Source organism: Polyodon spathula, chromosome 16 (genome assembly GCF_017654505.1).
Source record: "Polyodon spathula isolate WHYD16114869_AA chromosome 16, ASM1765450v1, whole genome shotgun sequence".
NCBI lineage: Eukaryota > Metazoa > Chordata > Actinopteri > Acipenseriformes > Polyodontidae > Polyodon > Polyodon spathula.
Genome location: NC_054549.1, coordinates 27,309,403 through 27,332,050, shown reverse-complemented (window position 1 = coordinate 27,332,050; position 22,648 = coordinate 27,309,403). Strand labels below are relative to the sequence as shown.

Sequence of the window (22,648 nt, the reverse complement as noted above, 5' to 3'; positions counted from 1 at the left end):
GATTCAGTTGCAGATAAAAACCAGGCGCTAGAAAAGATGAGAGGGGTATTGCTGCAGACCCAGAAAAGTTGAATCGATTGGCACCTTTTACATGCTAGCTGCCACCAAGTTCACTTAAAACACAACTCGAAAGCTCGGGGTTAATACAATGACTGTACCGTTAAAGCGGAAACAGTATTTCTTTACAACGTCGCAACCTTCAAAGCTGTTTGGTTGCTTGCTTCTTTTTTTATAGTTTTTTTATGTTTATGTCTCGCGTTAATTCACACTTTCGGTGCAAAAAACCCCCAAAACAATGCATAAATAAACTGTCCGATTACTTTACCATGGATTAAGAAGTACAGTAATAACTATTTTTGGAATGCTGCTTTGTAATGTTCAAATACTGTGTTATAGTGCTTTGTTTTTAACACTGCACATTTTTTACAATAATTTTTACTGATTTTCTATGCATAGATGTGCAGTACCACACTTGGTACACACTGTTGTAGCTGAATTTGTTAATATATAATGCCTTGATATTAATAAAATAACAACAATGTGGTATCACGATTCCCTCAGAGATATATTTTCACTTATCCAATGACCCCTGGAACCAATTAAATCAGATGTGACAGGCTTTACTGTAGTGTCTTTCTTTCCTCTTCTTTTTAATACATGGTGAATGTCAACATGTTTTTTTTTTTCACATTATGAAACCTTTGAGAAGCATAATATCAGCACACAAGGGAATGCGAGTAGCCTTCTTTGTGAGACAGGAGAGTGAAGGAGACTACAGGGAGCATGTCAGCTGAGTTTTGACAACCCTGTGGTATATAACAATGCTGCAAGTCACAGGAATTCAGTTTGTCTTCCAATTTCCGAATTACTGTCTCAGCTGATTTAAAAAACTGTGTTTCTAGGGGTCTAGCAAAGGCTTGCACCTTTTAAACCATCTGAATGTATAGAAAACTATTAAATCCATGTTCTGTATGCTTGTTACCTTCAGTGTTTCTTACCCTGCTCCATTCCTACAACACCATGTAGTTGAAATATTTCTGAAGGTAAGCCCTCCCTCCCTACTCCTCAATGTTAGTCTATAAGAACTCCATGTTGAACTAGTGGTAGCACTGACTAGTCGACTAGTGAAATAGAAAAGTGACACTAGACTAATCCCACGTCCCATGATTATATAGTAACTGTGTAGTGCCTGCTTTCAGATGGAAGGAAGATGAGTTGTATTTGCAATCCATTATCATATAAATATTTAGAAAATTAATAAATAGTTAAAAAAAAAAAAAAAAAAAAAAAAAAACATGGCTTATTGATATCTTTTCTTTTTAAAGTGACAACTCGACTATTTGACCAAATTAGTAGTCGTTCTACTCCTATTCTGAACACCGTTCTTGATTAGCACTGTGCTGTTACAATGATTGTCCTCCCCTCCCTCTGCAATAAGGCTCAGCCAGGTGTCAGTGAGAATGGTTCTCAGGGCAGGTTGAGTGAGCACACAGGACACAACACAGAATGTCAATAGTGCTGAGGGACAAGATCTCCAACTTCTTTTAAAAAGCAGACATATAAAAAGTGATGGAGAACCAATATGAGGATAGTGTTTATCAAAAGATAGAGAAGGATTATTATGAATTATTAAGAAGTGATATTAGATTTTGTATGCATATTATTAATTTGTCATATATTAATAATAATAATAATAATAATAATAATAATAATAATAATAATAATAATAATAATAATAATATAATATTATTATTATTATTATTATTATTATTATTATTATTATTATTATTATTATTATGGAAGCTGTGAAAATGGTACTGAAGATATCAATAGGGTAACAATATTGAAGGAGTATATATAAATACAATTATAATAACTTGTATCTCTGTCAGCTGCTTTAGTTTATAAGTAAATATTAATAAATACTGGGTGGGGGGAAATTACATGTTTTAGTTTTTACTGTTCTTCTCTCAGCAAAACCTCCCCTTTCTAACCCTTTTCTCCTTGGTAAACCGCTGCTACAACAAGAGGAGTCCCCCCTGTGAAATGGCATGTTGCCTTTACAGCTGAAAGTCCCCCATGCTGAGCTGCAATGCCAGTTGGACATGGATTGACAGGTTGTTCAAAGCTGTTATTAAGTTTGATTCCACCAATAAGGCACATTGTTAGAGTACATTGCACATGATATAACATAGTATCCTCTGGCTATCAAAAGATTGAGCTATCTAGCCTGTGTTATTATTTTGTGTTGCTGCTGTACTTTCTTTTCCACATCCTGTTCTAAGTGGATGCTGAATTACAGTCTTTGACAGTAGCTATCGTTACTTTGGAAACATGCACTACTGACTGGCTTTCTGTGAATATAGTTATACAGTCTGTTGAAAGCCTTTCAGTTATCGTATTATCTAACACTTTAAAAACACGCAATCATAGTCTCACATGTTTGTTAGGTTGACTTGACTTTCCCACACCTCAGTGTCAGTGCTAATGTAGGAGAGGTTCATATCCATAACTAACTAGAGCATCAGCAGAGGCCCGGTGCAGCTGGTTTCTTCTGATTAGAAAAACCACTACACACTGGGGTCTATTCAAGTGATCTAAACAGTAGCGGATCAAAATGATGGCATTGTTTAAACAATTAAACAGTAGGGGACATTGAGAAAAACTATTTCTCCAACAATAAGTAAAATAATAGGTTTCTTGCTAAATGAATATCTAAACAGTGGCTGTGTTTAAATTCCCCATTGTTTAAATACATTTATTAGACCCTGTCACAAAGACAGCTGGAGTGGGTTACTTCAGACCAGAAACAAGAACCAGGAAATAAATGACAGAGAGGTAGAGTTGGGTGGAGTTGGTACCGCTCAGCATTTAATAAATGAACAGACGGTCAGATAATAAAAGGTTGCAAGACAAACAAAAATGCAGGACACAGCACTTTCATCAAAAAAAAAAAAGACAAACAAAACGGACTATACAGACCAAACACGGTGAGCAGATATTTTTAACTACTATTATTATTACTATTATTATTATTATTATTATTATTATTATTATTATTACCTCTGTCTCCAATCCTGTTCTCCACTCACCGAACACACAACCCAGAGTGAATGAAAACATGCAGCTTTTATGCAGCTGTACCAAGACTCGATCTAATCAATCATTCAATTGGAGTCACAGTACAACTGCACGTGAATTAATAAAGTGCAATTCCCTGTGCTCATATAGTATTACTTTTTACTTGCACGTGAAGTGCTGTGAAATAACCTCGTGCCTAAATACAAATATACATTTTAAACACTTGTGTTACACAGACCCGTTTATATCCCGTGTACACACAGGGGCGGGCACTTTGCCACAGACCCCAATATGCCGTACAACAGTCGATATAGGCAGTGATATTATACCTGACCCACACTATTGCATTGACTCACTGTAGTTTCCCCTTTCTTTTTACATAACACACGAGAATGGTTGAGGACAATTTGTATATTATTTGTTTTACTTTGGTCAGGAATGTTTTCATTTCATTTCATTTTTATAGTTTTTGCTTTTTTTATACTGTCTGCTGCAGTACCTGTGTACTTGTAATCTGTGCTTCCTGTTTGTATTGAGTGATTGCCACGGTCAGAGCTTAACTGCATCAAGCCTTCCATGATTTTTTGATCACACTGACATCTGTTTTTTTTGTAGGTCATGCGCTCTACCGTGGAACTATCTGTAATGCCTTATTTCAATTTGAACACCTTCATAAAAACTACTTAGCTCAAGCACTTCAAAATAAAATTCAATAGTAGAACATTTGTTTTAAGCGCTGATTTTTTTTTTTCAAAATCATTATTACAGATAATGCATTTAGCTATACAATAATTTGTATTCAGCGCAGCTCACACGTCACGCTTACCTTGCAACTTGGTTAATAACCGGGGCGAAGTTTGTGGGCCCGTACAATTTCACTGTTCGGAGGCTCTGGAAATAGGCTTCTAGCACCCCTTCTATTCCCACACAGTTTGGGTTCTCATAGTCTGCATTCTGAAAAGACCAACAGCAAAGGAAAATCTGACACAATTCATAATACAGGAACACTGACCACATGCAGTTACACCATAGTAACATTTACTGAGACATTAGTGACATTAACGATATGAACTTATACAATACACACTGATAATCCATTGCAATTACGATCAAAACATTGTGTTTGTCATTGCTTGTAATGCTGTGATCTGCTAATGGTTCTGATATGATTTCTTGACTGAATTTACTGCATTATAATGATATCCCAAGTTTTTTAAAAAAAAATTTAATGTATTTATTTTCCATCATCTCTTTTAGAGCACTGGCAACTGCAACCCCATCCCCTCTGTGCCACTGTAGCACCTTTCTGTTAGTAAATGGAAAATCACTGTACAAAAATCCCAGCTTTGGAGGAGACCGTAGTTAACTCTACTGTAGGTTTAAAAAGGATATGTTTTCAAGACCAGTTAGTAAGTCTGGTAAATAATAGTTGCAATGGAGGATGCTAGCAGACACACACAACAGGGTTTTAAAATAACATGTAATTTTAAGAAAATGTAGATAATATAAAATAAAACCTTTAAAGTCTTTTATTTTTTATTACATTTTCTTTAGTACTACCTGTACTAAATTTTAAATTAGGGAAATCTCCTTTCATCACTGAATATTCAGTGAATTGCAACTTCTTTCTGTGATATTTTAAACCCAGGTTAGAAAGAGAAACCCCACTTAACTTCCCAAGTAGTCATTATTTCTTGTTTGTTGCATATGATGCCTCATCAGTATGAATTAAATTCATTCATCAACTGCCACAGTCAAAAAACAATCCTGACAGCGTGAGTAACATCTCAGTTATGTAAATTAAAAATTCAAACAGTGTTACCTCACACACCATAGCTATCAGTTTGTAAACACAGTGAGCTTTTAAAGATGTGTAACTCATTTCCATTATCAACAATCCTAATTAGTATCATTAGTGAATCATCCTGGTTCTGTCTATTAACTCCCTGGAGACAGTGAGAGTAAAGAGTAAGCTAGATAGTGGACACAGCCTGCATACATATTTGGATAAGCATCTCTCATACGACATATAGGCTGATACACTCACAACACATTGGGATTGCATTGGTCTTGCTGTCGTACAGTTTTGAAAGAAACATATGATATAAGAAATCTAGATTTTCATTATCGGGTTTTACATGAGATTAATACAACCTCTGTTCGCACCCTTCCTTAACAGGCAGTCTTACACTGCCTTAATCATTTCACCCAGAGAGTGTCCCCACCTCTTAATATTCTTCTTCTTCTTCTTTATTTATTAGCAGATGCCCATATACAGGGCGACTTACGATTGTTACAAAATACTCTTAAACACCTTCTTTGCTGTTATTAACCAACAAGCTGCTTCCCTGATTGACTGACATGCTTTGCAGCCAGTAACTTGCTTTAACCGCAAAGACACTGCTGAGGTGATATGACCTAGGAAGTGTAAAATACTTTTTTTTAAAGTAGGTTAAGCAAACTGAGAACTTGTTACCTCAAAGGAGCTCAATACCAGATGTTTCAAAATGAAAATGCATGCTTGTTATAATGTGTTTCTTATTAAAATTGCACATTAAAGACCTATATAGCAAATGGGACAAAATGATAGGTGATACCCTGCTAAAAATTGCTTTAGTACTATTACAGTATACCATAGTACCACTATAGTATACTATAGTACTTTTTTGGCAAGGTAGGTCATTATTTTGTTAGCTACAGCAACTGAAAGCCTTGTGGAACAGGTGAAAAGGAAATATACATGCTTCCAATTTCCATATAGTGTCCCCGTTCTCAAAGTAGTTTCTGTCATTGAATAGTGTCTTTCCACTAAGTATTGCTTGTACCCTTGCTGTCCATACTGGCTACAGGGATATAGTGGTGTCACATAGTTTGAAAACCATTACACATTTTCTGTAAGCATTTTTTTTTTCATTTTGTAAAGATGTTTCTGACTGGCATTTTAACTTCTTTTGAGGAACCTGAAGTTCTTAAGCATTACAAGGTCCAGTACCACTCTCCCTACTGACATTTCTGTTTATGCAAAAAACTTTCTGAAGTGTAGCATTCTGTGGGGGCTCATCGTTTATTCAAAGGTCATGAACAGCAGCAGAATCTCCCTAGAGATACTGTGCAGTACTTGAGAAGGGAAAGAGAAAAAAAAACAGCACAACTTGGAAGTCATTTTAAAAGGAATGACCCCTCTGGAGTGCAGACTTTCTTATTCTCCTAATGTTTTAATCAAGATCACTAAACCAGGAGCCACTCAAAGGAGCTCTGCAGCCAGATCTTCCACTTATCACAGCTCAAAGCAAGTGAGTGCTCTTGTGAGAAATGGGCTTCGAGTCAATTCTTGCTGAGACTGACACTATTGAGTAAAACATCAGGATAATGAAAATAAATAGTGTTGCTGATGTTGTGTGATTTGCTGTCATCATGGATTCTGACCTTTGCTGGTGTGACGAACTTACAAATAGAAATCTGGAACTGGGCAACCATCCTGAAAAAGATCCAAGTACAGAACAGATGGTGTAGCCCACTGTTAAATTATAGCATTAAAAATGACACATACCATACCCCTCGTGATATGGGCCATATTTCTAAAAAGTCTTCTCTGTAATTTCATGTTAATGTTGCACAATGAGAAATTAACAAACTAAGAATAAATTTACAGTGCCTAATTATTTTACCCACAGTTTTCTCCCAAATTTAGATTGTCCAATTTTTCCCCCACCAAAGTAGTCTCCACAACAGCTCAGGAGAACTGAAGGTAAGTGAAAGTTCTCTGATCTGGTTTTACTTGGGAAGCAAAATGTAAACTTTCATTTTTGATTATACAGTGCCATCATTGTTTATTTAATAGTTTGAAAATATGCCACAGGAAAAAAAAATAACTAACTGCCACTGTAGCAGAAAATTGAAGGCTGAAAGGGGAGTTTAAAAAGGTGAGTGTGGTTCTACCTCAAGCATTTAGGATTTGGTAAACTTCAGTGTAATCCACCTATAATTCCTCTTTTTTTAACCTGTCCTTGTATATGGTTCATGAACGAAAGATTTAAAGACTGATTCCTGCTGTTGATTTTAAAAGGAGGCGAATAAAAGAAAAATAGAAGTCGTAAGCGTCTTCTTTTGGCTTTTAGATAAGTATAGTTTATTGAAGAATAAAGTTCTGAGTTGCAAAGTTACAACCAGACATCTTAAAGGTTACATGGTGACAACAGTTTGCAGGTATCCTCTTTCCAAGCACGGATCAGAGCAATACAAAGAACATTTCAGTATTTTCAGCTTAAATGCAGTAATCAACGATATCATGATTTTTCCTTAAACCAATCAGAAAGACACAAATCTCTTCTCACTTGGTTAATTGCCCATTTGTCCTAACCCTAGCTTCAAAGCATGTGGTTCAATCCACTTTATCTTTGAAGTAGTTGTTTTTTATAACCCTCATAAAATTAACTGTAATTTTCTAAGAAAACCTGTTTTATTTCTAGTTCGTACTATCTAAGTAGGAATGTAACCAGAATCTGGCTTAATCTTTAACCCATTCTGTAAGTTGTATTCTAAGACCAAAAATTCATTTATACCTAAATAAAATGTTCCAACACCCGCATTAAGGGATAAAACAGGAAAGGGATCATTTAAAGGTTATCCTACCAATGGGAACTCATGGGAAATTTTTCCATCTGGCGGTAGCTTGGCCCCGAATCCATATGCTGGGAAGAGTTTATCGCTGTCGTAGTCCTGAATGATCTCTCCCACTGCTTTCAGAGCCATGGCATAGGCGTTCATCTGATAGGGGTTCATGTAGTGCAAAGAGGTTGGCTGGGATGGGTTACCTTGTGGAATAAGGTGTAGGGATCAGTGAAGGTTAAATGAATATTGTAAGCACACTTGAGAACACTGAGGCTCAGCACATCTGAAAAGTAAACAATGGGGGAGGGTGTTTTCCAACTCATCCAACCCAGGACACAGAAAAACAAGGAATTAATAAAGTGGGGTGCATTTTACTTTGTGTAGAAGAGATGTATATTCTGTGTCCAAAACAACATTGTAACTCACGCCAAGATAGGAAAATAGAGTGTAAGCAAAGTTCACAAAGTTCTGTTACACTACGGCAGAGGAATCTTAACCTATATAACCTATACAATACATTTAAACATTAATAAATCATATACCTTTTTTCCCTTCATAACACACACACATGGTTAGGCACGATATTTAAGACAGCCACTTCAGATTGCAAGTGAGAAGTGAGCTACCTAAATCCTCTCCAGAAGACAGACCATCGCTGTACCTGCGCTTTCTCACAGAATATTAGATAACCAATCATTACATGATTTCGGTTTGTAACTGGGTGCTACATTTCTTCTGTCTAATGATACATGTTTAACTTATATGTGTGTAACTTTAATATTGGAATCAATACATGGAAACTTACTAACATAGCAATTGGCATTGTGAGCACTCATTTTGCAGAAATCAAATTTGTTTCCTTACTAAGGAGTGGATTTAAACATGTAATGGATTATTTTTAAATGTATTTCCTTTGACAGGTGATGAACAGCGGCACTAGCAGGCACCAGGAGAGCTTCCCCTCCTAGCCCTGCAAAGGTCCCCCAATCCTAATCTGAACAACCCCTGCCCTTCCACTCACTCTTATGCTGGCAACATGTGAGAGTCAATATGTGCCAAATTGCGTAGCGTTTAATGACCACTACGATCTAGGATAAGGTCACAAAACTTCATATATGATGTAAGCCAGAGTCACAGAATATAACATATCCTGGATCTAGTTTGGGGTCTAGTAAGACAGTAGTCTCAACACATCGCTCTGCTGGAGGAATATGCATCTAATGAACATACATTATGTACACTTACCATTGGATGCTGTAAAGTCTATTGCCACAGTGAAGTTCAGTTGAGTCCTACATAAAAAAAGAGAGCAAACTCATGTGCACAACCCATGTGTTACAAAATACTATAGTGCAATAAGATATTGTGAAAACAGTAATATTCGTACATCTCTTGGGTTGTAAAATACTTAGACTAAGATTTTAATGCAGCAATATAAAGTTGCATTTGTTAGGACACACCAAGTGACAAACACCGTATACAGTACTGTGGCATTGAAAATGTTAATACAGTGCTGGTCCCAGCTGAACTATATAAAAGAGTGTTCAGGAATTACATTTAAATAAATAAATAAATACATAAATAAATAAACAGCTGTGGGAACTAGCAGTGATTATTTGGCCATCACATCTCGTGCACAGAAGATGATTCCCCTGACAGAAACTTGAGGAGATTGAAGGTCAGGATTCAAAGTGGTTTTCAAGCTCTAGCAGAATGGAAATACAGCAACAACCTCAGCTCAGCAATTTCATTCCTGGTAATCTATTCCACTCAATCTAGCGAAACTGTAAAGATGAAATGTGAAATTGATTGACATGCCACTTGATTAAATGACAAAACTGAGTTAAATTAAATTAATGGCACATGGTTGCCTCCATGTAAACACAACTAACAGAATCATCAATACATTAACAGAGATCATAGTGGACCTGAATTAAATACAGTGGAAATAAGCACAAAAACATACTAGTACTAAGAATCTGGTGGCATCAATATTGCTGCCTCTATATGTCCAGTACATGCATTAAATAGATCAGTTGTTTCTAGTGGTGGGACAGACATGGGGATTTCATGGTTTTTATTTATTTATTTGTTTATTTTATAAAATAACCAAACCCACCTTGGAATTAGTTTGGGATTATAAGCACAGGGGCTATGGATTAGGGTTGAGCCAGAACCCGGATTTGCATATTAGCCACATGAACTAAGTGGTCTCCAGCTCTTGAAACAGAATGTCTTTTTTAAGTGAATGAGAAAGGCATCTTGTTGAAGCGGCTGGTTGTTTCAGGTTATTTGTACTTATTTTTATCTTTTTCGCTGCCCACGGCAGAGATAGCGTCTTCCACCAATTTACTGATACTGTAACAATGCAACAATGTAAAATCTGCAAATTAAAAAAACAGTGTGTTCTTTTTCTCTATTAACTAATTTATGATTTCCTACAAAATTCATATTAAATGCATATGAATAAAACATATATTTGTGAAGGATTAATGACTATGTAATTATCATGAACACCACACATATTTGAAAGCATGTCTCACAATAATGTTCCATTTTACACTAAACCAAACTAACCTGTAGACTTATATATATTCTGCAATTTGGCCTTCACAAATCTATTATTAGCTCGAAACTCTGATTTATCAGCATTTTCCTGTCTTACAAGTAAGTAGTGGCACTGGCACGCTATGGGCAGCTGGTATGTACAGTATTTGGCGAGGTAATGGCTCACCCACAGATAAACCTTTTAACACATGCTGGGGAAACCTTTTAACACATGCTTTTTGTTAAAGAGGGTCTGCTCACAAGTTCTAGTTAACCGCCATAGACAAAAGTAAAGCAAGCTAGATCAGTCTTTATATATATAAGAAGTCGAACCTACAGTACAGAACAGTATGTTCTGTAAATCTACCAATGTCACCTAAGTTATATAATGCAAACGTCCGGAGTGCAAGAAACAGTATGTGGGTAGAAACCCCAATGACCTCCACATTCGTTTCAGAAACCTTAAGTCTGCCATAAATAAAAAAAATGGATCAACCTGTTGCAAAGCACTTCAATTCTCAAAACCATAGCCTTGGTGATATGCAGATTCTTCAAATAGATGAAGTGTACAATTCTAACATGTTAGATAAAAGGAACAACTTCTGGATTCACAGACTTGGGACTTTATTTCCCCATGAGCTCAACCTGGAAGACATTATGCATTATTTTAGGATTGGAACTCCGCGTCAGAACTGTCAATGTCATCGTGTTCTTAGAACACTCACCTGTAAGTCACTGCACAACTTTCAAACTTAAACATGCTGCCATGTCGACTGAAGGCGGCAGCCAAAACATTGTAGTTAATTATGAAAAGAATGAGCTTTCAGTTTATCATTTACGTTTCTTCTTCACAAACATGAAAAATGAAAACATTTACACAAAAAGGTTCAAAATGACTTAAAAAAATTATTTATTTCAAGATGTTTCAGACAAAAGCCCTTCTTCAGCTGTGTAGAGAAAAAAAAAGCAAACACAGTGCAATAAACTGCAGGCTACTGGATCTGAAGAACACCTCCTGAACTGAAAGCTATCTAAAAACTAAACAAAAAAACATATTGTAATAACTGTAATAAGAAAAATAAAACTGACTCTTTAACTGTGTTCATGTAAAATATGAATATCGAGTGTGAAATGTGTGGTTAAATTGTGTTAATACTGTGTTACTGGTGAAAAATATCAAGAATATATCGGGTGCATATTATGGTTGTCTGCAATACAGGTTTGACTGTAACTGCAACACCAGGGGGTCTGTGATGACGAGGTATCGTCCCTCTACAAGGGAAATCCAGCTGTACTGCACACTCACAACACTGGGTTATCTCATGATAACCACCAACCCGAAACCTCATTATCACCTGACTAACATTCTCCTTACCCTCCTCTGATGTAATCCACAAACGTGTATTCAGATTCCACTTTGAATGACAGCAGTGTTACCTTGAGGAGGAGGAAGAAGAAGAAGAAGAAGAAGAAGAAGAAGAAGAAGAAGAAGAAGAAGAAGAAGAAGAAGAAGAAGAAGAAGAAGACCATTTCAAAGTCAGCTCATATCAGTTTGGCGCGAACAATGCATTTAAATTGATTTACTAGGATTTAAAAAATATATAGGCTGCTTGAAACCAAGCTGCTGTTAAGCTGAGGTAAAATGAAGCCACTTTGAGGCTTGGAACTTGGTTTCAAGAGACTAGGTTTCAGGCCACTGCATGGCACACTAGGGGAGACAGGTTTTGAACAGCAAAGTTGCCTCAAACTAGATCTCCCCATCTCCTGGAACCAGGTTTCAAGCCACTGTTTCTGACAAAAAAGAATGTTTGTGTTCTTTTAGCTTTAGTGACTAATGACAGATTCTGAAGCCCCATTATTAGGCATTTCAATGACAAACTTGATGGGCTCAGATGTAATAATAACTATTAGCTTTTCCTCTCAGTCTAATCATTCTGCTGGAGCATGTATGTACTGTCCTGTCATCTGTCACTTTGCATTGATGTTGAATTTCCACATAAGAATTGACAATGTGACCTGTTCGTTTTTACACTCAAAGATAATAAGCATGATATCTGAAATGGCCTGTCATAATAAAAACCACAAAAATAAATAAATAAATAAATAAATAAATTATGAATAGATATATAAATCCCTAATATGTAAGATAGTATTTTATTACCACTTACTGTGCCAGAATTGATATATTTTTTCTTCTTTCCCTTTTTCTTTGGATTTAAAACCTAAACAAATACAAAACACCCCAAAGGCAGGTTTATAATGATAATGTGTTTACTTCTGTCAGTGAGACGTTTTTATACTCTTCATGCATGCAGTACATTCATTTTAATTGGTATAACAAAACAGTTTGGAAAGTCAGCAGAGATAAAGCTGACTTCATCTTGGATAACCTCAGGCCATGATATTAAAATGATTCCTGTTTGCATTCGTTATCACCTGTCTCGCCTATCTCTCTTTCTCTCTCTAATGAAATACATTATACCCTGTGCTTCAGTTCTTCACCCACGTTTCTAAAATCACTTTGTTTTTACAGAACATAAGCTTTATATCTCATACTATCTGGATCTAGTTAATTTAAATCATATAGTTTTTAAAGAAAATGCACCTTTAAAAGGTATGTTAAAAGTTACATCATTGCTATAACTACAGCTTTCTACTCTTAGTATTCAATACTAACAGGACAGATTTTTCTCAACATAGTAAACTCAGCTATATGTATAAGACTTCTAAACAAACATACTGAGTTGTTTTTTTTCTTCCTAATTTTGAAACAGTAATAACAGCAAACTGGAAACAGTGTAGCAATCTTTGCACCAGATTCAGGGCTTATTAAATCTATCCCGAAGTTTCTTTAGTTTTTATTAAAATTTGGAGATTTTGCTCTGGGCGATTCTAAGGAAACATTCCAGTCTGATTGTCAGAGCTAGAAGAGATTCACTAATTAATCAATGTGTGACTAACAAAGAAAATAAAACAATTATAACAACATTACCTCATAGACATTAAACTGGTTCTGTCCACGAGACAGCTCCCTGTAGCTTGTGGTGAACTCGCCAATAAAGTCATGACTGAGGCAGAGGGAGGAGGGAAGAGAAGGAAGAGGAAGAAGGGGAAAGAAGACAAAATGAAATGTGGAACATTCATTTACAGGCTGATAAAATTATTAAAGTGCATGTCTTGTGACTGCCAATTGGAAACCACACAGAAACTCAAAACGGATTCAGGGGCAGTAGGTTTAATGAAACCATAAATTAACATCTGATGGCAGTCACATTGTATCTTCCTGTCCTTCAGTTTTATAATTCCTCTATTAGCATAGGCTAATATAACGTATTGCTTGTTTCCTATTTATATAAATCAACTTTTTTTTTTTAAATTCTGATAACATGAAACACATGTACAGCCAGCAAATTCAACTTAAACTTGACCTCCTTGTTATATATTTGTGTATATATATATATATATATATATATATATATATATATATATATATATATATATATATATATATATATATATATATATATATATAACACCAATGTTATCATACTTCCGATAACCATTGAAAACAATAATAATGAAAAGATGTTTTCTAAAACTAAAGGGTACAATGTTAAAACTGTTGGTCTAGTCATTGGAACCAGTTAGATGTACATTCGTATGTTACTGATAAGTTGACACGTGTGCCTTTGATTTGAAACTATCTTATAGAATTTACAGTACAATTATTATTATTATTATATTATTTTATTATTATATTATGAATATAATAATAATAATAATAATGTCAGACTTAATTGAAATAAATGAGGCTGATACACTTCTTGTGCAGTTTTCAAGTTGGTTCTATTTCCAGAGGTACTTGGATTTCCCAGTCAATCTATTTCCAGATTGAAATAACAGCACACAATGAAAGTTCAGACAGTAACTTTGATGCACTTTGTCCATGAGTGGTATAATGTATGCTTATATAGTGTATAATGAAAAAAAAAATCACAAGGTTTTCTGAGAAATGAGAAAAACAGAAAAAAACAAAAACCCAGAAGAAATGTTTTAAAAGAGATTGATTTATGATAGCTCTTGAATAGTTTCTGTACTAACATTAGAAACCATCTTTGCCCCTTGCTCTTTCGAGCCATCAAACCCTTCTGATTGGTAATTCTAAAACTTAATGGCGGTATTGCGAGATATTGTGTTATTTTGTTGTATAGCAGTTAGCCAGTCATACACCCAATCCCATTTAAGTTTTTTTTTTTTTTTTCTGGAATAAAATGAATGGCTGTTCCCTACATTTATTTCATAATTACAATTTTATCGTTTAAATATTTATAGATATGAAATGAATGTGTCAACAGTGCTGAGCCTTGCATTGAACGAGCCAATCACACAGGGGATTAGGAATTGTTAATTACTTAAATGTAATTTAATTCTACATTACTCTTTCTTTTTTCTGTGCTGCTGTTCATATATCCTGTACACTGATGGTGTTGTTTTCAACATGTAGTAAGTAAAGTCTGAGTAATTTGCTTTTAAGAAGCATACATCTGATTTATTTTTGTACTGCATTGTTCTGTTACGTAAAATAATGTAGTTTAAGTAATAATGCACAAAATGTGATTGCAACTTAAATACACTTTCTTTTTTTTTCTATTTTCTGAAACAATGTTGTCAATGACACGCTGAAGCAAACTCCTTTTTTAAAATTCCCCCTAATTCTTGAGACATCCGTTTAAGGTTGTTAAGAAAGGCATAAAGTATCACTTGGGGTATATCCACACACGTTGTGGCTTATACAGCCATCAAAGAGTGCAACAAATGTCTCAGGGGATGCTGTTGAAGTTCACTATGGGTATTTAAGTCACTAATTGATATAATGTGCTGTGACCTCAAACGCACAGCTTAATAAAGTACAGTAGATGATCATAGTTTATTAACTATGTGAAATGCACATATGGGCTTCAACAGCATCCCCTATTAATGATTTTATTTGCATCATTGTGCTCCCCTTGGCTTGTTCTGTGCTTGTACCAAAATTCAAAATTGACTAGCTACAGCATGCGTGGCTATAACCCTAGACAGCCTGTAGAATTCTGTCCTTTCTGTTTTTTGTAATATAACATATTTGTAAGTGGCTTCACAATACAGATGATTGTTAAACTACATAGGAAAGGAGCCCTTTGATGTTTCTTTTGTATAAAGTATTGTGCTGTGGGCTACATGACCTATTAGCTTTGTTGTCTCTCTGAAAGGATATTAGTTGTTCTTGTTTTTTTTTTGCAAAAGCTGGGATAGTATGTAAGCATGTCAAACAATAAACTAAACAACAATAGAGAAGCATTCAGAACACACATAATAGGATATTAATCAGGGAAGACATTTCATATTAGGTGCATGTAGATGATCCCTTTAAATCGGAGTTGATATGTCACTGTCAGAAAACCAATTACTGTACCTGCCATCTCGGTCCCAGTCATAACAGTCTACTTTAACGGTTCTAGAATAAAACAAAAAGAGAAGAGTCTTGATTAATAACCCAAAAGCTGTCCTTTGAAATTGCCTGTACCCCTACCAAATGTTGTTCATGATGCAGTGGTGCTACAATACCAGTACCAGGGTCCTATACCAAGGGGTAATGGTAGCATATCGGTACCATGATGATGGTAGGGTTTCCCACGCTGTGGCCCGCAACGCAGTCCTCGGTGGGCCGCGAGAGCAACAACACTTTATGTGTGTGTGTGTGTGTGTGTGTGTGTGTGTGTGTGTGTGTGTATATATATATATATATATATATATATATATATATATATATATATATATATACAGTGCCTATAGAAAGTCTACACCCCCTTTCAATATTTTCACCTGTTGTTGCCTTATCGCCTGGAATAAAAATGCATTAAAATAGTTTTTTTTTTCTTCATTTATCTACACATCCTCCCCACAACTTCCAAGTAAAAAAAAGATTCTAGAAATTTGTAGAAAATTAATTAAAAATAAAAACTGAAATTGCTTGGTTGGTTAAGTGTGTGTGTGTGTGTGTGTGTGTGTGTGTCCCAACCTTGCCCTTGTAATAAGAATCCTAAATTAGCTCAGGTGTAACCAATCGCATTCAAAATCACATACCAAGCTAAGTGGCCTCCACCTCTGTTAAATTGTAGTGATTCACATGATTTCAGGATAAATTCAGCAGTTCCTGTAGGTTCCCTCTGCTGGGTAGGCATTTCCAAGCAAAGTCTCAACCAAGAGCACCAAGGAGCTTTCAAAAGAACTCTGGGACAAAGTTGTTGAAAGGCACAAATCAGGGGATAGGTACAAAAAAATATCAAAGGCCTTTAATATCCCTTGGAGCACAGTTAAGACAATTATTAAGAAGTGGAAGGTGTATCGCACCACCACTACCCTGCCTAGATCAGGCCATCCCTCCAAACTGGATGACCGCGCATGAAGAAGACAGATCAGAGAGGCTATCAAGAGGCCAATGGCAACTCTGTAAGAGCTACAGGCTTTTAAGACCAAGACTGGTCAAAGTGTGCATGTGACAATAATATCCCAAGCACTCCACAAATCTGGCCTGTATAGTAGGGTGGCAAGAAGGAAGCCATTACTCAAGAAAGCCCACCTTGAATTCCCTTTAAAAAAACAATCGGGAGTTTTGTGGTCTGACGAATCTATAATGGCACTTTTTGGCCTAAATGCAAAGCATCATGTTTGGTGCAAACCCAACACAGGTCATCACCCAAAGAACACCATCCCTACTGTGAAGCATGGTGGTGGCAGCATCATGTATTCAAATCGGCAGGGACTGGGATAAAGCTGAAGCTGGGATGGAGGTTCACCTTTTAGCATGACAACGACCCAAAGCACACAGCCAAAAGCTACACTGGAGTGGCTAAGGAACAAAAAAGTAAATGTCCTTGAGTGGCCCAGTCAGAGCCCCGACCTAAATCTAATCAAAAATTTGTAGCATGACTTGAAACTTGCTGTCCATCAACGCTCCCCAAGGAACTTGACAGAGCTTGAACAGTTTTGTAAAAAAGAATGGTCAAATATTGCCAAATCTAGGTGTGTGAAGTTGGTAGAGTCCTACCCAACAGACTCACAGCTGTAATTGCTGCCAAAGGTGCTTCCACCAAATATTAACTCGGGGGGGGGGGGGGTGGAGACTTATCCAATTATGATCTTTCAGTTTTGTATTTTTAATATATAATTTTTTTTCTCAATAAAAACTTTTTTCCCCTTAACAGTGTGGAGTATGGTGTGTAGATAAATGGAAAAAAATCCTCATTTAAATGCATGAAACTCTAAGGCATTGACACAACAAAATGTGAAAAAAGTTCAAGGAGGTGTAGACTTTCTATAGGCACTATATATATATATATATATATATATATATATATATATATATATATATATATATATATATATATATATATATATATATATATATATATATACACATACATACACACACACACAATAAAATACATAAATGAAGATTCAAATGAAAAAATAACAATTTAGAATAAGTTTATTTACTCTCACAGGTTTAAACATTTTTAATTTGTCATTTTTCTAAAGTGCCAATCGTGGCTCGCAGTGCTTAATGCAGCTGCACAGCTGGGCTTCGGATAAAAAAATTTGCAGAACCCATCTTCTAGCTAATCAGGGCAAGTGGACATTATCTGTTCCAAATCCATTGTCTTGTAATAAGGTGATATTACAATTTGACATCACTTTTCTGTAAGCTTGCTTATACAATATTATAGAATAATATAGTTGAGCTGCAATGGATATGTTTACTAGGGATGTAATAATGATTTCCCGTTGTGTGGAAATTAGACACTAACTCCTGCTGTTAAAAATCGATAGACACTGATATCTGTTTGTATTTTAATCCAAACGTGGCTCACTGTAGTTCTGATATATTGAGGCCTCATTAATGGCGGGATTTCCAGGGAATCTGTTTCATTTCTTCTTATAATCATTAGCAGCATCATTATTGCCTCCCTATTTCTGTGATAAAGGTCGTTTTTGTTCCTCGCTTGTTTTTTCGTCTATACTTTAATTAGGAATATGCAAATTTTTTCAACCACTAAGGCTTTAAAAGGTATCTCATCACTTTCTGATTTCCACATTATGCATTAACCATAGTCCTTTTTTTAATGTAACTAAAAGTAACTCCTTTATATTTTCACATAAAATGTAATCTGATAGTGCATTCTCTTACCTGTAATTACCCTTACAAATTACTGAAAAATGTAATCAGATTACTCCCCAACACTGGATATGACCACCTATTTTTGGAAAACCGTAATTCTAAAAATACTCTGAAGAAACTAACAAGCATGTTGGTTTTCACAAAGTGCCCCTCTTTTAATGATTTCAATGGCGGTAATATTTAGATCCACCAGCGTTTTGTTCAATTGAATATATCACACGCTCTTTTCTGCACAATCATTCAAGACTGCAAGAATGCCTTGGACATATAGACCTACTATATATATATATATATATATATATATATATATATATATATATATATATATATATATATATATATATATATATATATATATATTTGATGTCTACAATCCTAAAACTTTTGGCTATAGCTGTATGCTTTATTTATTAATTCATGTGTTCTTTAAATTGTTCAATATTTTTATAAGGGATACCATTAGAGTGTTCTATTCCTCAATATAGTAAAAGACATTGCAGAAAATGCATCTTGTGTAGCAGACCAATTCATCTTGTCTTTAGACATTAGAGTGGAAAAAAAGTTTTTTAATAATCAATAATAATGTTGACTTCCTTGTTACAATAGTAACAAGAACCCATCTCTTACTACATTAAATGCTGACATTTTTTAATAGTTTTAAGCAACATCTTTATCTACAGTCTCTGCACTAAAGGGGTTTACCAACAGTGCTTATACAGTGCTCAGAATAGCTGGGTTATACCTCCCATTTGCCCTGAACTATATTTTTATACATGTGTTCTGTCTTAACTGCAAATGTATTCCATGCTAAACCCCAGCCTGCTGTTTCCTGCGGCATAAACAGAAGTCAAGGCCTCCCCAAGTCTATGGTCTGATGAGACCAAAATAGAGCTTTTTGGCCTCAACGCTAAGCGCTATGTTTGGTGCAAGCCTAACACCACACATCATCCTGAAAACACCATCCCTACCATGAAGCACAGTGTTGGCAGCATCATGCTATGGGGATGCTTCTCTGCATCAGGGCCTGGAAAGCTTGTGAAGATAGAGGGCAAAATGGATGCAGCAAAATACAGAGAAATCCTGGAGTAAAACCTGCTGAAGTCTGCAAGAGACCTGGGACGTGGGAGAAGATTCATCTTCCAGCAGGACAATGACCCCAAGCATGCAGCCAAAGCCACACTGGAGTGGCTTAAAAACAAAAAGGTCAATGTCCTGGAGTGGCCCAGTCAAAGCCCGGACCTCAATCCAATTGAGAATATGTGGAAAGAGTTGAAAATTGCTGTTCACCAAAGGTCCTCATCCAGATGTGTCCAAATGTGCAAAACTGGTAGAGACTTATTCAAATAGACTCATGGCTGTAATTGCTGCCAAAGGTGCCTCTACCAAATATTGACTCAAGGGGGTCAATACTTATGCAATCAATTATTTTCTGTTTTGTATTTATAATTAATTTAGAACAATTTGTAGATTTTATTTTTCACTTTGACATTATGGACTTTTTTTGTGTTGATCAGTGGCAAAAACTCCTAATTAAATCAACTACGATTCCATGTTGTAACACAATAAAATGTGGAAAAGTCCAAGGGGGGTGAATACTTTTGAGAGCCACTGTATATTACTGTGCAGTAGAAGCAGATGAGGAGCCAATGGATTACATTTAGATAAGCAAATCTTATAAAATTATAAATTATAAATCTTGTGTAGATTACAGTATATGTTGTTGTGCCTGCATACTAAAAGCAAGACACTTTGAATATGCATTAAAACTGAAAGTTTTGGACCAGAACTTTAGGTACAGAACATCATATAATACCACATGACATGAACATAATTGCGAATTTCAAAAGCCACAGTGATTTTTTAATGCAATTCACCATAAACATACTCGAGGGCTACTAAATAACATTAACTGTTACATTTTGCTTTTATTAGTATTCAATAGGTTTCGAATAGTGATTAAAACACAGCAAAGAACAAGATGGTAATGGGCCCAGCGTTAATGTTGAAATAGATTTTATAGTTACTGTTATCATTCTTACTGTGTAAAGTTTAGTCTAAAACTTTTGAACTGTATATCAGTCTTGGAAACGCATGTTGGGTGAGATTTCAGAATCCCTAGAGAGCACACTGGGTACAGAGAATTGGCTGCAAATTAGATTTACTTAGTATACAGAAGGATCTGATCCTACAATCACAGACAACTAAGTTAGGAGCTTTTCTGCCAGGGCTGGCCTGATTCTCATTATGCTTATATATTACCTTTAAAAAATCTTGAAAAGTTTTTTAATTGGGTCTCCAGGGGTACATTCGTGTGTCAACAGGAATCTCCTATTTTTCTAGGGACTATGCATGAGACATCTGAAACAATTTACACCATGCAAAACAGGGAGTGCATTCTTTCAAGGTCATGAATGCTGACCCCCACCAAAGCTCGTGTTTGCACTGATCGGAGATTTTCTACACGGCTTTGTTACAAATATAGAAGCAGTCTGAGCGGAAAGAGAGTAAAGAGAATTCAAAACAGCAAACAGCTCAATATCCAAAAAGAATCAGGATCCAATAGGATACTCAACAATCACTAGGTATGTTGCAGGAAAAAAGTGTAATTGATCATTTCCCATGGACTGAAGATAATGTATCCTTTCAGGATTGGGAGCTCCACCTCTGAACTGTCTATGTCGCAGTGCTCTTAGAACATTCATCTGTAGGTCACTGTGCAACTTTCAAACCTCAGTCTGCCTGGCTATTTCTACCATTCTATTTGAAGGAAGTGGAAGCTGAAGCATTGTAGCGAATTATTAAAATAGTAAGTTTTTAGTTTATCAATTACTTTTCATCTAAATTTATAACCAAAAGTTTTGCATTACCCTACAGAATTAACAAATTTTGAATGAACCCTGGCGAATAATGTTATGTTAACATATTGAATTACATACTGCTTTCTAGTTTTCCCTATACTAAATGAAAAACAGACAAAAATCGAACATGAAATACTGCACTACTATTATGGCTTCAGGTAGACTTTTGCGGTATCATTGTGTAGTTCCTTTGATTACATGATCTTAAATAAAATATCTAAATGAAGTTTTTATCCATCTATCTATCTATATTTAGAAAACTATTCAGTGCGAACAGCCAATCAGCTTCTAGATCTAGCGGGCTTCTATTTTGCATAGATGCTCGCTGGAATGTTGAAGTGCTTAACTGTAAATTAAATTGTAAATCAATCCACGCATAATACCCACTTTTTCCCTTAACATTCTAATACTAATACTAATCTTATAACTTAAAAAGCTACATAAACACTGATACATTCTGACGCAGAGACAAGGAAAATCATGTCTGTGACAGGACACTGTAATGAAAGCTCGATTCGCAGCTACTGGACAGCAAACCAACAGGAAAGACAAGATTGGTCAACAAGTCTGTCATAAGCTGGATCCAAACAACGCCCTGCATCAAAACCAGCCAATCAAACTGCCAACCCTGTTTCAGTTCTTTCTGCACCATCCAATCCATTCCCTTCCAGCTTGAATGATGCCCCTCCTCCATCAAGTTTCGAGTCTGACTCTATTCTACATTCAACTATTCGACTATTCAATAATCCTACAGTTAATATAATAATAATAAAAAATGTTTTCTCTACATGTATGTTGTTTATCTATTCTAATTATGTTAGGGTCTATTTTCCTCAGTGGAAGGTTACCCGGCGAAATATCAGAAGTTCAAGGTAAATATAGGTTTTAAAAATACAATCTGTACCATTGCAATAACAACCACTTGAAATAATTGCCAACATATATTTAAATAAATAAAATACAATTCTTTAACAAGTTGTTATGGCCAGCCAGACTATCTTGGTTTACTGCATGAAGAAACATGTGCTCCTACAGATGAACTACCTTTGGGGAATACACAGATTGTACGATTGGAACACTGTAGTAAACAGCATTGTATTTTAAGTCAAATTTAGCATGATTGTGAGAAACTTCAGCTTTAACTGAAAACAAATTGACATTCCACAGGTTCCCATAGAATTGTATGAAATCTATAAGGTTCTATATATCCCTGGAAGCATCTTTTGGTTTGCCTTGTCTGTTTGAAAAACATAGTTATTATTTTGTCCTTGTAGTTGTTTTTAACTAGATATCTCAAAGTATCATTAGCAATCCTAAACTACCAGCTTTTGAT

General features: G+C 35.6%; 1 protein-coding gene across 1 annotated transcript in view; it reads right to left on the bottom strand.

Annotated features, from left to right (window-relative positions):
• Window positions 1-22,648, bottom strand: part of LOC121328998 (copine-9-like) — a 105,328-nt gene that overhangs the window by 17,087 nt on the left and 65,593 nt on the right. Inside the window, exons 9-15 of the mRNA XM_041274160.1 lie at window positions 15,692-15,759; window positions 13,232-13,307; window positions 12,408-12,461; window positions 11,615-11,676; window positions 8,938-8,984; window positions 7,714-7,895; window positions 3,908-4,035 (exon numbers count right to left, since the gene is read on the bottom strand). Coding sequence (XP_041130094.1) covers window positions 3,908-4,035; window positions 7,714-7,895; window positions 8,938-8,984; window positions 11,615-11,676; window positions 12,408-12,461; window positions 13,232-13,307; window positions 15,692-15,759 — 617 coding nt within the window. The remainder of the gene's footprint in view (window positions 1-3,907; window positions 4,036-7,713; window positions 7,896-8,937; window positions 8,985-11,614; window positions 11,677-12,407; window positions 12,462-13,231; window positions 13,308-15,691; window positions 15,760-22,648) is intronic.